At 35.0% G+C, this 19,429-nt stretch overlaps 1 protein-coding gene across 6 annotated transcripts in view; it reads left to right on the top strand.

Annotated features, from left to right (window-relative positions):
* USP47 (ubiquitin specific peptidase 47) overlaps nt 1–19,429 on the top strand; it is a 110,016-nt gene that overhangs the window by 44,162 nt on the left and 46,425 nt on the right. For 4 of the 6 annotated variants that reach the window (XM_026486807.4, XM_048213457.2, XM_026486806.4 and 1 more), the window contains 7 exons: nt 2,546–2,749; nt 6,535–6,648; nt 8,113–8,251; nt 14,100–14,196; nt 15,739–15,884; nt 16,391–16,470; nt 18,784–18,933. In XM_026486807.4, the coding sequence (XP_026342592.1) occupies nt 2,546–2,749; nt 6,535–6,648; nt 8,113–8,251; nt 14,100–14,196; nt 15,739–15,884; nt 16,391–16,470; nt 18,784–18,933 (930 nt within the window). Of the gene's footprint in view, nt 1–2,545; nt 2,750–6,534; nt 6,649–8,112; nt 8,252–13,338; nt 13,729–14,099; nt 14,197–15,738; nt 15,885–16,390; nt 16,471–18,783; nt 18,934–19,429 lie in introns of those variants that run through there. The other 2 variants (XM_026486808.4, XM_044379680.3) reach the window with 2 other exon arrangements.

A 19,429-nucleotide genomic window follows, 5' to 3' on the forward strand; every position in this document is an offset into this window, starting at 1 on the left:
TCCCGGTGTTCTGGGATTGAGCCCCACATCAGGCTCTTCCGCTATGAGCCTGCTTCTTCCTCTACCACTCCCCCTGCTTGTGTTCCCTCTCTCGCTGGCTGTTTCTCTCTCTGTCAAATAAATAAAATAAAATCTTAAAAAAAAAAAAAAAAGAAAGAAATGACAAAACAGCATGTATATTCTAACCCAGTGTGTGTGTGTTCAAGAGTGTGCATGTATATATGCGCATGTGTGTGTGGGGGGGGCAAAATATTTGGAAGGATGTGCTCCAAAATGTTAATTATATCTGTTTACAGATGATTTCCACTTTTTCCTTTATACGCCTCCTTTTAAAAAAAATTACTTATATGTAGCATACAGAAAAGAAAGCCATTGTCATTCGAAAGAGTAAAAGGCACACATGAGATTAAATTTTGTGTTTACTATAGTACATTTAGTCTTCAGATGAGATTTCTTTAGGGATAATTTCCCCATTTTTGGGTGGAAGGAGAGGAGGTATAGGAGTGCCTATACCTTGTGCTGATACATTTGGGGAAGGAACCAGGGACAGCTGATGTCTGGCCCTGTGATGTTGCTGCATCACCATTCTGATGTACACTGATGCATTCTGATGTAAATCAGCACTTCGGATTTCTGAATTCTTTGGTAAGGTAATCTTCCTTGCACCATCAATTCCAGCCTATCTGAGGTTTTAAAATCTGGCCCTATGGTATTTTATACCTGAAACTTGAATCTACTTCTGAAGTATACTATTGAAACTATGAAAGTGGATCTTTTGTATTTAAAATTTATTTTGAATTGTTCATTCTTTTACTATAAACCAGAGTTTAAAAAGGTCCATTTCATGTTCCTCAGGTTGGGATTAAAAGGTGTAAAACAATTAATTACATGTGTTAATATAACACATTAAGTTTTTAGGTGAAGGCTTTTTTCTCTTTTCTGAGAAGCATATTAGTAATGCTCTTTTTTGTTATCCTGTTTATTTTATAGAAATGTATTTTCCTTCTTTTCATTTTTAAATGGTTTATTACTTGTAATTAAATATTTTGATTTGTCTGAAATATCATGGTAGCCAGTCTGTTTTAAACATTATACTTCTTTTATAGAAATTTATTTCTGTTCCAAACTACTTAGATTAATCTTAATTTAAATAATCTCTTGAAAACCCAAAATTATATATAGCAGAAAGAAATAATAATTGTATTACTCCACCAAACAAACAAAAAGTTGTGGCTATCCTGTCTTCAGCACTAGTCAATGATAATTATTTTAAAATGGGTAATATAGGAGCAACAAAAGATTGGAGTTCATATTATTGTAAAAGAGAAGGAAAGAAATTATTGTATACAGCACCAGTTTGTACAGTTCATATTTCTGTAAAGCCTATTTTGGGGATGGTGAGACGTACCCCAATTAAATGACTGCTGCACTTGATTTTGAGGGAAAGCAAGAGATTTATATAATCAGATTTGCCTGTTATTCTGGATTGAAGGAAGATAAGATTAGAAAAAGTTAAACTTCTCATGAAGCTATTGCCATAATCTTGTGTAAGATTTTGATTGCTGCAGGCAGGAAGAAAAAGGGGGTGGCTCAAGAAATATTCAAAAAAGGTAGAACTGATAGAATTTTGGTGATTGTGTGGGGTGAAGAAGAGGAAGGAGATGAGGAAGATGCTCAGAACTCTATAGTTTCAGCAGTCAGTGGGTAATGGTGCCATTCATAGAGGTTGGCATTATAGGAGAAGGAGGGAAAGAATTTCTTGTGTTCAGGTATCTGATGCAGCCTGCTACCACTGTGGAAAGTTGAAAAGAAAAGCAGTGTCCAATACCTTGAAAGGGAGGGCAGAGCCTTTCTGAGAAAGTCCCTTTGAAAACTTTTTGTCTTGATAATTACTGAGTTACGTGCTAGATACAAAAGGAGGAAGAATTTGTGACCCTAACTTCCTTCTACATTGGTAATTGAAAATTTTTTTTCCCTTTCTTTTCCTTACCTGCCTCTGCTGGCTGATCAGTTTAAATAAGCTTGTCAGCTCCCAGAACATTGGTAAATGGAACCTGTAGACATGTCTGTGGGTACGGTAGCATAAAGATCAGGAGACCTGATTGCCTGTGTCCCTTAGTTAGGGATTTGCAAGTTGAGACAGTCCTCACAGTTCTTCAGGAAACCCAGAAATGCTTGATTTGACTGTGCTAGTGTGGTAATGATGCATTTTTAAGGATCAGATTTTTATTATTTTTGAAAATTACTCCAGTATACTGTCTTCATGGCTTGTTGATCATTGATGTACAGTCTTAAAAGGCGAAAGCAAATTTCCACAGGAATGTTGATTCTTAAATATGCTGCAGTTTTTCCAAAACAAACACATATGGTACTTTCTATGTTTGACATATCCATTACAGTGTATTTCAGACATAACAAAACAGTAATACTAGCTAGGAGAAAATAATATTTTGTGGGATATTTTTATATTTAATCATAGAAAATGTGGCTAATTATAATTGTTTTGTTTTTCTTTAAAGATAAATAATGTTTGTTTTAATTTCAGATAGAAAATGCTGCTGAAGAACCTAGAGTTTTATGTATAATACAGGATACTACTAATTCAAAGACAGTGAATGAACGGATCACTTTAAATTTACCAGCTTCTACTCCACTCAGGAAGCTCTTTGAAGATGTGGCCAACAAAGTAGGCTACATAAATGGAACCTTTGATTTAGTGTGGGGAAATGGAATCAATACTGCTGATATGGTAAAACCTTAGACTTAAAGCATGTTCTCTTAAACTCTAATAATATCATAGTCAGTATTGTTGTTGTTATTAACAAATATATTAAATTCTGGAACCTTTTTTAATATCATAAGCAAACCTATAATAAATAATTTAAGAGCCTGTGTACAACTCAGTAATTGGATCCTTCTTCATCCCTTAGCCTTCATTCCGGATTCAGCATTTGCTTACCCTAGTTTGTATAAGGACATTTTATCAGGTTTTTTGCTCATGTGAGAGGACTAACATATTGTGTGAACTATGGAAAATTTTCCAGCATGTACTGCATGGAATGTTATTCATCATATGTATATAATATGTATCATTATACATTATATATTTAAATTATATATAATTTTAAGATTTATTTATTTGAGAGAGAGAGTGGGAGAGCACGTGCGTGAGTGGGGGGAAGGGCAGACAGGGAGAGAATCTCAAGCAGACTCAGTCCAGAGCCCTACATGGGACTTGATCTCTTGACCCTGAGATCATAACCTGAGCCAAAATCAAGAGTTAACGCTTAACCAACTGAGCCACCCAGGTGCCCCTATTCATCTTATATTTTTAAGCAAAAAAAAGCAGGATGTGGAATCATGTGTATTTTATAATTTTTTGTAAAAGAAGAGAAAAATTTATATAGAAAGAAGAAGGAAAGGAAGGATATACACTCATGTTACTAGAGATTATGTACCAGATACAGTGGTAGGCACCTGATCAAGAAGGTTCTTGGTATCATGACTTTTGTGCCAGAGATCTCACAGTCCTGTTGTAGAAACAATTGTATTGACAAATAATTACATTAATATGTTTGAAATATTATATTGTAAGTTTGTTCTGAGTGCAAAGAGAAGACATTGATCACTTTTGCATGGGAGAGTGACAAAGGACTCCATTGAGTTGGATCTAATCTGTATTATTAGAATAGTATTGGAAATATTATTTTTTATTTCCTGTCTCTCTGTCCAAATTACCCTGCATATTACTGTTAGAATTATTTCCAGTCATCTTAAATTGTAGCACTTAGGTCACCTTGCAGTTCAGAAACCTTCAGTGAGTGCTCATTGCCCAGAAATAAAAAATCAGATTCCCTAGGTTAGCAAGCTTGTAGACAAAGTACAATGGTTAAGACTTTTGTAATCTCAACTCCCAAATACTGGACTGATTTGTTTTCTTGACACAAATTTCCATGCTTTTCTTTCTCCATGTTTTTGCTTATATTACCTTTTTCTGTCCTGTGTCATTGCTACTCTTAAGTTTTCCAGGCAAATACCTCTGAAGGGAAATGAAATTGAATGTGTTATCTCTGTGATATTTGGAGGGCAGAGTTTTAGTTGTGTCTGTAGAAGAATCACAGATGTTTGATGTTGCTTGATTTGCCCTTAAAATCCATATTTTGTCTTCTATTCCATAATATATTTACACTTTTTAAAATATGGAACTAAGGCTTTACATTAACCAGCTTTCCCCTCTGAAATTGATGAGTAGAATTGGTAGTCCAACAAAATATGCAAAGAGAAGTAATATTTAATCTGAAACTTTGAGCACTCCCTGTTAAATCTCCATGTAACTTTTAAAGGATAGTACTATACTGTCCTGTATGTCTCCCCAAGTCTGATCTTTTACTTTTAGGAAACCTTACATGATGTTTCCTCATGCCACTTGAAAAGTAATCTCTTTATCCCCCAGTTGTACTTTTCTTCTGCTGCACCACTTATCATAGCATTCTTTTATTATAGTTGTTATTCATTTGTGTCTTTTCCATGTGGTAGAATGCATGTATTTTGGTGGCTGGGACCTCATGGTATTAATTTTGCATCCTCCATAGATAGTCTCCCTGGGCACTCCAAAGATGTGTGTTAAATTAACATCTGTGGTAACTTTAAATAGATCTATGTTATGAGGTGCCTGGGTGGCTCAGTCAGTTAATCATCTGCCTCTGGATCAGGTCATGATCCCAGGGTCCTGGGATCGAGTCCCACATCAGGCTCCCTGCTCAGTGGGAGTCTGCTTCTCCCTCTCCCTTTGTCCCTCTCTCTGCTCATGCTCAAATAATAAATAAAATCTTTAAAAAAATAGCTCTATATCAGGATTACCTATTTCTTTCTTTAGCTATGACTGTTCTTAAGTACTTGACTTCTGTATATTTATTTGCTTACTGTACATTTCTGTAAGTATAGTTTTTCACCAGCTTACTGCACAGTGCTGCATGTATGCTTTGTGAAAACCTAACCCACTTAGCTACCCACCATTTCATACACATAGATACATAACATTTGTTGAGGTAAAACACCTACGTATTCCTGCTATATTCTCTGATTTCTTATCAGAATGTAAAGGACCCAAACATACTTTTCCTCCCATGTGATTTCTCTTCACTTCTGATTTTCTTTCTTTTTTTTTTAATTTAAATTCAATTAACATATAGTAAATTATTAGAGTTAAGTGATTCATCAGTCCTGTATAAAACCCATTGCTCATTGCATCACGTGCCCTCCTTAATGTCCATCATCCAGTTGCCCCACCCCCACCCCTCAGCTTCTGATTTTCTATCTCCCATTTTTCTCACGGATTTCTAGATGTGAGCCAGTTAAGCGAGATCATATGTTTGTTATTTTATTTACTTAACACTTATTTTAACTTACTATGTGCTTAGTATTGTTCTGGTATGAGATTCTATACAAGTATAACCTTAGTTAGTCCTTAATAACCACTCTGTGAGGTAGATTCTATTACAGCCTCATATCGTAGGAAAGAAACTGAGTCATGGGGAAAGGGAGTTAACTTGCCCAAAGTCACACAAATAGCAAGTGGCAACATCTTTTACAGTTAGGGTTTTTGTTTTTTGTCGTTAGTACTTATACTTTTATATAATGTTAAGTTCCTAAGAAAGGCATTTCCATAAAATAGGTCCCCTAAGGAGGCATTCCTCATATCTTGGAAGCATTTAAAACATTCTTTAGTATAACAAAATAGTTTTAAAGCAAAAGAATGGGGTGTTCATTTCACCTCTCATTTTTTTCAACAATGGACTCTGGTATGTGGGTAAGTCCCTACTGTAGACTTGGGGCATACAGAGCTCCATCTCTCCTCCGCCAACCAGAGTATATCAGAATGAAATTGCCTTACCAGATAAAAGAGTTAGGTAAAGACTACATATCTTAGATGTTGAATTTGCAGAAGAGTGATGACTTTTGTGCTCCTGGGATCCTCTGGATCCTGGCCGTGGACTTGAAATACAGGCTGTAGGCTGTTCCTTAAGGAGTCTTTCTGAATGTGCCCATTTTGGTATATTACCTAATTAGTTTGGTTGGATTGCTTAGTGTGTTGCTTATCAGAAATTCTCATATTCATATATGTCAAAACATGTTTGTACAGTTATTAATTTTTAGCTAGTCTTCATTAAAATCCAGTATATATTATATTGAATAAATTTTAGAGAACATAAAAACACAGATGTTTATAATTATTTTTTTGCATAACACTTAACATCATTATTTACCTTTTTGCTCTCCAGTTTTTTTTAGATGTTGGGAAATGTGTACATCTGGGATAACTGTCAGTATATGCACTGTCACTGGGCTTAGCCATCCTAATACATGAGTAAATGAGTTAATTCCAAGTCTAGATTAATAGAATTTACCAGAATCTTTATTTAAAAAAGTAATGTTTGAGCCCAAGGATTGTAGATTCATTTACATATTACTTGTTTTATTTTATTATTATAATTAATGTTTCTCATAATCAGATATTTTATTTTATGCCCATAGGCTCCACTGGACCATACCAGTGACAAGTCTCTTCTTGATGCTAATTTTGAGCCAGGAAAGAAGAACTTTCTGCATTTGACAGATAAAGATGGTGAACAGCCTCAAATACTGCTGGTAAACTATTTAGAAGCCTCGTATTCATAATTTTTGTGTACTGTCACTATTGGGAAGCAGTATTCCAAAGGAAGGAGGAGAGATATAATTTGTGATTCATGTATAATAAATTATTTTTCTATTTGATGTTGGCTTGTTGTAAGTGTATGTGTTAACATGGTAACAGTGGGCATCCATTGCACTGTTGCTTATGTGTGTATATATAGTCTGCTGCTGCACTGGAAGCAGGGGTTGCCGTCTTCAGGACTACCACCATGGCAGGGATGGAGTAGATCTAGGATAAGTTAAACACCACAAAGATCTCCTACTGTGTTTCAGTGGCCTGCCTTTGGTTAAGCATTTGCTTAGTTGTAAGTCCTTGGCAGTTATGCCTAGATTTTTCTATATTTTAGGGTGGGACAGACCCCCAGAATTCTCTACTCTGACATTTTTGCTCCGACCCCCAACCCCCTTTCTGGAATAACTAGTTTTTCAAGTTATGTGCTTTATTTCTATTCTTTTAGTATTTGCCTTAGTTCATATTTCAGTAGGCTTTCCTCTCTGGTCCAGTGGCCCTTGAGATCGTCTAATCCAGTAACTCCCAATTTGAGGGTCATTTCTAAAAAAGATTGGGAAAACCTGGTCTGATTTACCTTGCTGTTTCACAGGCTGAGGAAACTAAGGTTCACAGAGTTTATGGACTTTTTCAGAACTCTTCTCTTCAATGAAACTTCACTCACGGAAGTTCTTCTGTTTGATGCTTTTCATGTAGAAGTCGTTGAATTAGAATACCTGGCTGGACAGTAGACAGTAATTAAACACAGAGCATCCTTCCGAAGCAATACTAGAATATGCTGTATCTCATCATTTTTTTATGATATCATGAGAAGATTTTGATTAATCTGAATGACATTGAAATATAAATTAGGTATTAATTTAGGGAACTCTAGATCTACGGTTTGGGGATTCATGTTTTAGAATGCATAGTAATTACTCTTCAGCTCGGTCTTAATTGCTTATGCTAATTTTATATCCCTGAATCCTTTTTGACATCTTCCTCATTAATAGGAAGTTTCCTATTAGAGACAGTGGGAAATTATCTATTTTATCCAGTACTTCACTGTGCCCTACCCGCCAGGTCTACTTGGCGAGGATGGTGTAGAATGACAGACCCTTCATTCAAAGAATTCACAATGGAACTTTCTCCTTTTCTTATAAACAAAATTTGGAAGAGAATTAAGGGAAATTGCAAAAGTAAGAACTCTGAAAGGAGACATGAACACCTCTCCAAGGTGTTTTACATTGGGCATCTTTCAAGCCTTCCTATAGAAATGGGGAGGGTGTACATTCCTTTGAATGTCGTGGTGGTAATAGTAATGCCTTGTGTTTTTTTCATTGCCTCAGCAATTAGTATGTGGTTTGGTTTTTTTTCATTGTTTCAGCAACATATGCCATTCAGTAAATATTGGTTATGCTGCATTTTAGGAGGATTCCAGTGCTGGGGATGATAGTGTCCATGACCGATTTATAGGTCCACTTCCAAGAGAAGGTTCTGTGGGCTCTACCAGTGATTATGTCAGTCAAAACTACTCCTATTCATCTATTTTGAATAAATCAGAAACTGGTAAGATTTATTATTATTACTATAGTGGTTGTATTTTCATAAAATCATAGGGCGTTAGACCCTGAGTGATCTGAGAGATCTCAAGCCTAATCACCTCATTTTATGATTGGAAAACAGACCCAGAGCAAGGTCACTAGTTCACATTATTGTTTTTCTTTCCCTCAAGTCGTCGTTGTCACTATAGTGTTACTGTGACTATTTAGTAATAAAGTAAAAAATACTGAATATTGTATTTTGAAGGAAGACTTTCTCTTTGATAATTTTCTATTTGGAATTTATTCTTTTTCTGAAGTTGACTTTCTTTGGAAAGGAATGTTTCCATTATATCTTTTTGGATTAGGAGAGACTGTGGGGGATACTTCCATTTTGAAACAGTTGGGCCAAGCTTATTTTATTAGACCTACTGTGTCATCTTTTAGTTGAATCTAATCATATGTTAGAAGTTAATCATGTTATTTTAATATTCCTGTTAACTTTTTTCTGAACATTATTAAACCATATTAAACCTAGATGTTTGAATTTTTTCAGTTTATTGAGCAGTGAAATTGCCTTATTTATGTAAAGGTTTATTCCTTTACATGTAAGATTGATTAATTGCTTAAATATACTCTGGGTACTTCTGCATAACATTTGAACACTGCAGTCAATAGTATTATTCATGTTAAAAGAAGTGGAACCTGGGGCGCCTGGGTGGCACAGTGGTTAAGCGTCTCCTTCGGCTCAGGGCGTGATCCCGGCGTTATGGGATCGAGCCCCACATCAGTCTCCTCCACTAAGAGCCTGCTTCTTCCTCTCCCTCTCCCCCTGCTTGTGTTCCCTCTCTCGCTGGCTGTCTCTGTCTCTGTTGAATAAATAAATAAAATCTTTAAAAAAAAAAAAAAAAAAAAAGAAGTGGAACCTGTGTTCTGAGAAGCCCTTGATTGTACAGCCGGTACTGTTAGGTGCAACTGCAGACCCTCTACTCTTAGAACTTCAAAGTAGAGATGGTTTTAAATCCTATGTGCACGTATTTAGTATAAAAAGAAAACTAGGGGCGCCTGGGTGGCTCAGTCGTTAAGCGTCTGCCTTCGGCTCAGGGCGTGATCCCAGCGTTCTGGGATCGAGCCCCACATCGGGCTCCTCCGCTGGGAGCCTGCTTCTTCCTCTCCCACTCCCCCTGCTGTATTCCCTCTCTCGCTGGCTGTCTCTCTGCCACATAAATAAATAAAATCTTAAAAAAAAAACAAAAACTATAGCATTACATTGCAAATTTTGTCCTAATGTGATCTGTAATCTTCTATTTACTATATTTTGTAATTAAAATGTAGATAATTTCCTCCTAGCTGATTGCTTGTACAGGCTTACCAGTGTGTTTGTTTTGGAAATACCAGTAAAAGCTATTCATGTTTGGTATTCAGGATCATTTATATCAATAGAACTTTCTGCAGTCAAATACCAGGAATGAAAGAGAATGCAAAATTATCTTCTACTTTAGATAATAGGATAATAAAGCTGTTCACCATTACACTGTCTGTCTAGAGTAGTGATTCTCAAATTTTTATTTCTTTAAAAGTCACTTGGGGATACTTGTTAAAAATGTGGGTTCCGAGGCATTACTTCCCAAGATACTGGTTGGCTAAATTGCATATTGTTTTAAATAGGCAGCCTACATTATTCTGAGGTAGTTGGAATACTTTGAGAAAGTTCCAGATTTAACAAATCAGGATTCTTGAACTATTCGCTTTGTATTCTGACAACCAATTCAGTCCTTTATGTAGGAGTATTTATAGAACTCCTGCTTTGTACTATATACTCTATGGCTCTATGATGCCTATAAATTCCTAGAGACTGACTCATACTTTAAAAAAAGTTCTTTCTGTGATTATGCAAATGTAATACATGCTCATTGTCATACTTTAAGATGAAGAAAGTGAAAATCACTGACAGTACTACTAGCAGAAACTACTTACAGTGATTTTGCTTATATCTGTTTTATCTTTCCTCCATATGTGTGTTTTTAAGAAAATGGGGTTATCACATGTTTTGAGCACTTTTTACTATGTATTTTTTCCTTAATACTGTATGATAAGCATTTTTCAATGCCATTAAATAGTATTTTAACATAGGGTTTTAAATGACTGAAAAATAGTATTTCATTGTATAGTTTAGATATTTAAGCAAACTATTACCGATGTTATGATGAACATTCTTATATATAAGTTTTTATTTTTATCTCTGATTATTTCCTTAGGGTAAGTTCTCAAATTGAATTACTAAGTTGAAATTCATTTAACACAGTTTTTAGAGGCCTTTGTTCTAAATTGCCATGTAATCGTAGCCTTCATTCCCAATTGCTGTTTTTCATACACCTCTGCTCCACTCCTTTTTCCTACCTGTACATTTTCCTCCAGTTTTCTAGGGGTACTGCCTTTCCGAATTAAAATAGTCTATAAGCATCCAAAGGAGTTGTGGTTTAAACATAATTTTGTTAGTGGCTGTTGAATTTGCATTTTCCTTGAATTTTTGTAAATCTTGGCACTGCGTACAAAATGTTTTTATTGGAAGATGCTATCATGATTTTGACTCAGGGCTCTAGGAACACATTTCTCCATAATGCAAGAGGTTTGGGGATTTCTTTCCTGTCTCCCTTGCCTTCCAACAACCCCTCCCACCCCAGGGTAGCCAGGAGGTGTTGATAGGAGGTGGTAGGGTGGGTGGGGTATTGTGTATGTGAACATTAAGGGATAAGGCTGATGTGTACTTGCAGGTGATTAGAAACTATGTAACTAGGGTGTTTCCATTATGAGTCCCTGATAACTGTCCTTGGCCGGTTTCTTTAACAGTTTTTTTTATTTTACCAGCTCCAGGAGTTGGCCTGTTGCATTCTACATTCTTCATTTGGCCTATTTGATGCCTACTTCATTACCTCCTGGTTCCGTTCAGGATTTCTTTCCACATGTGCCCGTCACTCAATGACGTGTTTTCACCTTCTTCTCCCTTAGGGGCTCACACTTACAGTATTGACTCACAGCTATTTCAGATCTAGGACCCATTTGCTAACAGTTGTCATTTGAAGCTTTTCGATTTATACAACGCTTAATGACAGAAGATTTCTGTTATTCAGTAGTGCTTTTATTAGTATCACTGAAATCTTCATAGTTTTGGCAAATAGTACCTTTATGTGAGACAGTGTTCATTCTGTGCAGATGTGCTAAATCAAGTACACATGACCCATAGTTTTTTCTATATGATTTTATTGCTAATGAGAAAATATAGAGCGTTGACAATAATTAAGTGCTCCCTCTTTTTTTTTTTAGTTTTTTATTATGTTATGTTAGTCACCATACAGTACATCATTAGTTTTTGATGTAGTGTTCCATGATTTATTGTTTGTGTAAAACACCCAGTGCTCCACGCAATTCGTGTCCTCCTTAATACCCATCACCAGCCTAGCCCAATCCCCCACCCCCCTCCCCTCTGAAACCCTCAGTTTGTTTCCCAGAGTCCATAGTCTCTTGTGGTTCATTCCCCCTTCTGTTTACCCCCCCCCTTCATTCTTCCCTTCCTTCTCCTGCCCATCTCCCTGCTATTCCTTATGTTCCACAAATGAGTGAAACCATATGATAATTGTCTTTCTCTGCTTGACTTATTTCACTTAGCATAATCTCCTCCAGTCCCGTCCATGTTGCTGCAAATGTTGGGTAATCATTCTTTCTGATGGCTGAGTAATATTCCATTGTATATATGGACTGCATCTTCTTTATCCATTCGTCTGTTGAAGGGCATCTCGGCTCCTTCCACAGTTTAGCTGTTGTGGAAATGCTGCTGTGAACATTTAAGTGCTCTGTCTTTTTCTTAAACCCTCTTCTCCTACCACGCCTTTTTTTTAAGCCCAGGGAAGGGAAACAAGGTCACACATAAATGATACGTGATTGGTCTATAGGTATACAAAAGATAGTAATAGTATTCATCCTGACTGTTGAGGAATTGGGGGAAGGAGATGGAGAAGGCATTCCCAGCCAAGAAGATGTAGACCAAGCTGCCTAGTCTCATAGCCAAAGCACTGTTGTTTGTGGGGAGGAGTCTGTTTAAATGAACTAAGAATGAAATAATGCTTTATTATTAATAATCAGGGCAGATATCATACAGATTTGTGTTACCTATATGTCATATGCACTTTCCCTTTAAGTGCACCTGCTGCTGTGCTAAGTAGTAGGATAGAGATAAATCAGATTTGATCCCTCCCCTCACAGTCTGATGGGGAAGACGTACAAGTAAGTAGGTCATTACAGAAGAGTGAGCTGAGGGCTCCAATATGGATTAAAGACAGGGTGCTATGAGAACAGCTCAGGGAGGTGGGGGGAGATGGTTAGGAATTGACATAGTTTATAGTTCTATAACAATGTACAGCAGAATACACACAGTAGTTTTTTGATTTTTTTTTTTTTTTTTTTTTTTTTTTTGAGAGGGAGAGAGAGCTGAAGAGAGAATCTTAAGCAGGCTCCACGCCCAGCGCGGAGCCTGATGCAGGGCTCTATCTCACAATCCTGAGATCATGACCTGTGCTGAAAACAAAATACGGACACTTAACTGTGCCACCCAGACGCCCCTATAAACCACAGTATTCTTAAATATGAAAGGCATTAGAAATTAAAACTTGAACCTTAGTCCAAAGTGAAAAGTGGATAGCTACTTGATCTCTTCTTGGAACCATACAGATAACGTGGAATCTGTTCCTCTTTTCCACAACTGACCAAGGCTTATCATGCATATTTGTTTGTCCTTTCATCACTTTTGCCAGTATAGTTATCTACAGAGCCTAGCATTTCTCAAGACATTTTGATAATTGGGGAATTGAAAAAGCATTTTGAAAAGCTTCAGTGAACACCCTCAGTGTCTGCTGAGAAAAGATTCAAGTTTTGTTTTGTTTTGTTTTGTTCTGTTTTGTTTTTTTGGAAACACCCAAATCATTCAGTATTAAGTGGGAGTAAATAATTATTAAGCAAAGTGTTTACCACATTTTGCTCATGTAATGAGGTATAACTTAAAATGATGAGGCTGATTTTTTTTTTTGGTGTGTATGTGTATCTCATAAACTGGGCCTGAAGTCTACTTCAAAAGAGAAATTCCAGAAATGTTCTCAACAGTGGTAGCCATATCCAATCAGATATATAAAGCTAAGTAATTTTAATCGTTCACTTGAATTTTAAGTTCCTATAAGCTTATCCTTTTTTCCTTCCTTCCTTCCCCACTCCCTCTCTCTATTCTTCCCTATCTCTGACTTCTCTTCTTACTTTATAGTCACTCTTTGCATAGTGTGCTGATGTATAGAATCTCATACTTCATGGGCTTGTTAAAATAGAGGAAGTCATTCTGAATTTTATATAATTTATCTCATATGTTATTAATTCTTGGCATAAATTGGTTTATAGAGCCTGATAGCATGGGTAGCTGGTTCAGTTCAGTCTTCCTGTTTTGGGTGTGTGATAATAAGTAAAGTAAGTATGTTTATACTTTCCATTTTAATCAACAACTTATAATTTGGAGAACAAAGATTATTTTTATATCAAGTAAACATACTATATTGAAATAGTCCTCTTTAAATTTTATTTAATTTAAATGCTACATAATATCCGTGCATATCTCTGGACATTTAATAAGATATCCTAACTTTTTCTGAGAAGCAAGGTTTACATAGTGCACATTTTAGAAAGAGGGGTCTTTCTTATTGCTGTTGAAAAAATTAAAATAATTTCCAAGTAACCTTAACCTCTCAATTTTTACTGTGCATTAAATTCTTACTAAGTTTTCTTTTTGTTATTTTTAATGTAAATGCTGATTTATGTATATTTGTGTTTTCTTTTTCAAGGATATGTGGGATTAGTAAACCAAGCAATGACTTGCTATTTGAATAGCCTTTTGCAGACACTTTTTATGACTCCTGAATTTAGGAATGCATTATATAAGTGAGTATTCAAAAAAATTTTATAAATAAAACTGATTTAAGAATGAAAGTGTAGGTTTTAACTAATAAAATCTAATTTATCTTCTTGTATTTATAAAGTTTGGGGTATTTCTCTCTTCGTAAGACATCTCGAATAGCGTATAAGAAAAAGATCTTGTGAGAGATTGACATACGAAAAATTTGTGGAGAAAACCATAAGTGCGTAGACCAGCAAAAGTTAAAATTAAGATTTACATTTGGGATAAATTATTGTACTAAAAGCTTTCCCTCACTTACAGCTTTAACATCTTTATAAAGAAATATGTTATCTGCTTTTTGAGATAATCTGTATGTGTAAACCATATTCTTTCCTTTCACTTCTCAATTTAGGAAACAAAGTCATCTTTTTAAACTTTCGAACTTTGTTTCTAATTAAAATATAATGCAGCTGTCCTTTGGGCGTGTGTGTTGTAAGTGTCTAAGTATGTAAAAGATGGTATATATACCAGGTAGTATAAAATGCTCGATGAAGGAAATCCATATTTAAATAAACCCCTAAAAGTCAGACAGTTATTTTTATGAGTATCTTATTGTAATACATTTAACATACTCTTGTTTTGTATATTTTCTTTAAGGTATGCATAACTTATTTTTTAAGACATTTTAAAGTACTGATTAACTGATTTTTCCTTTTTTGTGTGTTACTCTTGAATAACATCCTCAAAATTACTGTAAATATGTATTTAAAGTATTTTTGGAACTTTTAATATTGGTTGTGTTGCTCAAACAACATTATATTATCATTCCATTCATATGGAAACTCATCATCTGAATTTACTTGTGAACTTAGACATTGTAATGAATCCTTTTGTGCCTATCACCCATTTGAATATTATCAACTCATGATCAGTCTTTTTTATCTAATAGCCGCTATTCTGATTATTTGGAAGCACACTCCCATTGTATCATCTGTAAATATATCTCCAGTCAGCGCTAATAAGGTTTCCCTGATTGCTTCGTAATTTTTTTTTTAACAATCTGTTCAAATCAGGATCCAAACAAGAACCATACAGTGCAACTGACCGATAAGATTCTTATTTAATGTATTTTTAACTCCTTTCCATCTTTTTTCCCCTTGCAGTTTATTCCTTGAAAATATTTATATTGAAAACTGTTGTTCTTTCTCCTGTAGTTTTCTACAGTTTGGATTTTGACAGTTGAATATCATAGTGTCATTTAATATTGTTCTGTTCCCTGTATTTCTATGAATTAATAATTAGGACAAGAGTTGTGATCAGATTCATACTCTGTGATTACTTTTAGATGAGCTTTGCCTTTCATTCGTGTTGCCTTCTTATGCCTTTTCTTGTTTAAAGTCTAAATTTCTTCTGAATTTATAAATTAGGGAAAGGCTTCTATTTCATTAGATAGTAATAGATTCAGTTAATATCCAAATTCTGTATACCGGAGTTAAGGTCTTAACATTATTATGATGTTAATATTAATGATGCTTTAAAGAGTAAAAATATTTTATAAATAATTTTCAATTATTTTATTTCAATAGGTGGGAATTTGAAGAATCTGAAGAGGATCCAGTGACAAGTATCCCATACCAACTTCAAAGGCTTTTTGTTTTGTTACAAACCAGCAAAAAGAGAGCAATTGAAACCACAGATGTTACAAGGAGCTTTGGATGGGATAGTAGTGAGGGTACTAATTCTCTTGTAATGATAAGTGTTTCTAATATTCAAAGGAATTCTGGGAGACAGTATTATAAACAAAATATATTAATAGCTTAATTAACCTTACCATAAACCTTCTCATTGCCTTCTGCTGGGATAAAATTTAAGCACTAGGAGTAAATTTTTGATCAATTAAAATTTTCTTAAGTTTGGTTAAACTCTATTTTTATGTACTTAAACTAAAAATTTTAATTTGTTCTAGATTTTTCTTATTTCTTTACAGTGAAACATAACAAAAATAGCAAATATCATAGCACCGTAAAGCATATGTTATTTATAAAATACTAAGGTTGCTTAATTCTTTTCCTTGTGATTACCTTTTCGTGACTGTAATATGTAGTTTGTGTTCCTTTTTAAATTTAGAATTATTTTGTATAAACTTTTCCATGTTTTTGACAATTTGCTTTTAAACAAATTAATGTTTCATTACATTAAATTTATTGCTGTTTTTAATTAAATTTTATCTTAAAATAGCTTGGCAGCAGCATGATGTACAAGAGCTGTGCAGAGTCATGTTCGATGCTTTGGAACAGAAATGGAAGCAAACAGAACAGGTAATTCATCTCAAGTTGAAGGGAACGTTTTATAATAAATGATTCATAAGTGACTTTTATTCTATCGAAATGTTTTAAAGCTCCGGCTTTAGTGCAGTTGTTAAAGTACCAGATGGGGAATTGAAAGTACTAGGTTCTCACTTGGCCATTAACTGAGTCATATAGATCCTCATTAAACCATGCCAGACCTCAGTTTCCTCATCTTTAAAATAAGGAAGTTGGTTTCTGTGATCTAGATGGTCTCTTTTTAACTGAAAACTGTATCATTCCTATATTAAATATATGCATACATGTGTATGTGTTGTTTTTTGGGAATGATTTTTGAACAGTATTTTCAGATATTTAAGTAAATTACATGTATTTTAATCTATAGCAGATTAAGTATAGTTGAGTATTACCTTCATTTTGACCAAGGAGGTATGCTTTTGACATTTAGGATTCCTATTTATCTGACTCTGTTCTTCCAGTAGAAAAAGAACAGGTTAGAGGTGGGAAGAGCATTCGCTCTATCATTCTGGGATGAAAAGTAAGGCTGGGGGTGCCTGGGTGGCACAGCGGTTAAGCGTCTGCCTTCGGCTCAGGGCGTGATCGGGGCGTGATCCCGGCGTTATGGGATCAAGCCCCACGTCAGGCTCTTCTGCTATGAGCCTGCTTCTTCCTTTCCCACTCCCCCTGCTTGTGTTCCCTCTCGCTGGCTGTCTCTATCTCTGTCGAATAAATAAATAAAATCTTTAAAAAAAAAAATTTAAAAAAAGTAAGGCTGAACTGGGTGGGCCTCAGAACTCAGTAAAGAGGAGGGTTTATAGTGGCTCTAATGATGTGGGGGGGGGGGGGAACGATCACAAGGATAGAAAAGGAGGAAGAATCTAGAAGATAGCCTGGAGGGTCTGCTGTCTGATTGGAATTATGATGATGGCTTGGGCCAGAGTTTTCAAACTGTAGGCTCTGATCCATTCATGTGTTATGAAATCAGTTTAGTGAATCTACATCAGCACTTAAAGAAATGGAATAGTATAGAGAAGTATAAGAGAGTAGCACAAAAGTAAGGGTATTATTTTGTGCAAATTTTGTTATAGTTAGATGTACTGGGTTGAGATATACATTATTTTCTTACTGTGGGTTGTTATCAAAACTGTTTGAAAGACACTGGTTTGAATCACTTAGAAATGCCCTCTCAGATGCAGAAGATATAATCAAATATGACTGAGGCAGATGAATGAAGAAGGCTTCATTAATTAGTGGCATTAGTATAGGCAATGATGATGGTTCCTAGTTTGAAGGCTTATAAACCCTAGACATTTGAAGAGATACAAATTTATGAAAGAGGTAAATTATAATATGCTTTCCTTCTTTTCCATTCTTAGTTAAGAGATATTGAAAAAAAATTAACTTTACTTAGTGATCTAGTTTCTCTACTTTGTCCTATTGTATTTTAGTAACTTCATGTATATGGTATTAGGGGCTGTTTCTTCTTCATAGGTCTGCAGTTACTCTTCCCCGTTTTATACCGCTCTTTGGGTCAACAATTCCACTAAAAGATCAACTGGGGCATCCCTGCTGCAGTCCCAAATTTTGGTACAAGACTTGTGAGGCAAGACACTCACTTGGAGGGTCCTTACCAAAGGAATTACCTGCCTTTTTTGGGACAAAAGCCCCAGTTGGCTAAGTTTGGGGACTTAGTGAGAGATCCATTCTTTTGAATGAGTATATTTTGATGGAGATGGAATTTTTTAAAAATTTCCATACATTTTTAAAATTCTCAGTATAATGTTTCCCCTTAAAATTGTTTTATGTATATTACTGAAAGTTAAAAAGTTTTATTTGCACCTTGAGCTAGAAGATAGGATTTGAGGAATCAGAATGTAGTATTGTGAAAGTGGTGGTAGGCATGTGTAAATCTATAAAACTAGCCGTTTATTTAGTTTTATAATTATCAACATACCTAAAGTGATAGATTAGATGTATTCTCAACCTAATGAAAAGTTAGTATGAAGCTTAATAGTATAATAAATTGGTAACTGATTTCAACAAAACATTTTAGTAGTGGAGTTTTTATTGGTAAGAGAATTGAACTAGTTAATTTTGCACATTGATTCTTAAGTTAGTGTTAGTCTAATTTTATTGATTTTTAGTTCATTTTTTTCAGCCTTCATTTTTTTAATAGAATTTTAGATAAATCTTAAAGCTTTCTAAAACTTCAGCAGTAAACAATGAATATCCTTTGCAACTTATTTTTAAAAGCAGGAATTATTGTGTTTTTGTGTATTTTAAAAATAATTTTTAAAGAACGCTTTTTAATATTCTTATTTTTAGGCTGATCTTATAAACGAACTATATCAAGGGAAGCTGAAGGACTACGTGAGGTGTCTGGAATGTGGTTATGAGGGCTGGAGAATCGACACATATCTTGATATTCCATTGGTCATCCGGCCTTATGGGTCCAGTCAAGCATTTGCTAGTGTGGTGTGTACCTTTCAGCTGACTGCTTGTGTATCCATACACAGAATACATAATAGCACAGTGGTATAATCTGTTGTAAGGTAAGTATCATCCTAGATACACCTTCTTGGGTTGTTTGTAATTCCTGCACTTAAACTAGCAAGATCTAGAAGATTTTTGACCCTTCAGTGAGTCCTAATAGTGCATGTATAAAAGGGAAAGTGAACGCAAATGTACTGCCTCATGGTTCAGTATTTTATTCTTTCTGAGGTGACTAGATTATTTCACTTTATCCTTTTTTTTTTTAAACCTCTAAACAGTCTGTTTTATAAATGCTCTTTTTGTGACCATTTTTTGTATTGGAAAGTACTTTTTGTTTTGTGTACATTGTTCCATATATATATATATATATATATATATATATATATATATATATATATTTTAAGATTTTATTTATTAAAGAGCATGCAAGTAGAGGGGGTGGAGGGAAGGAAGGGAGAGGGAGAAGCAGAAGTGAAGC

Source organism: Ursus arctos, unplaced genomic scaffold, assembly GCF_023065955.2.
Source record: "Ursus arctos isolate Adak ecotype North America unplaced genomic scaffold, UrsArc2.0 scaffold_23, whole genome shotgun sequence".
Classification (NCBI taxonomy): domain Eukaryota; kingdom Metazoa; phylum Chordata; class Mammalia; order Carnivora; family Ursidae; genus Ursus; species Ursus arctos.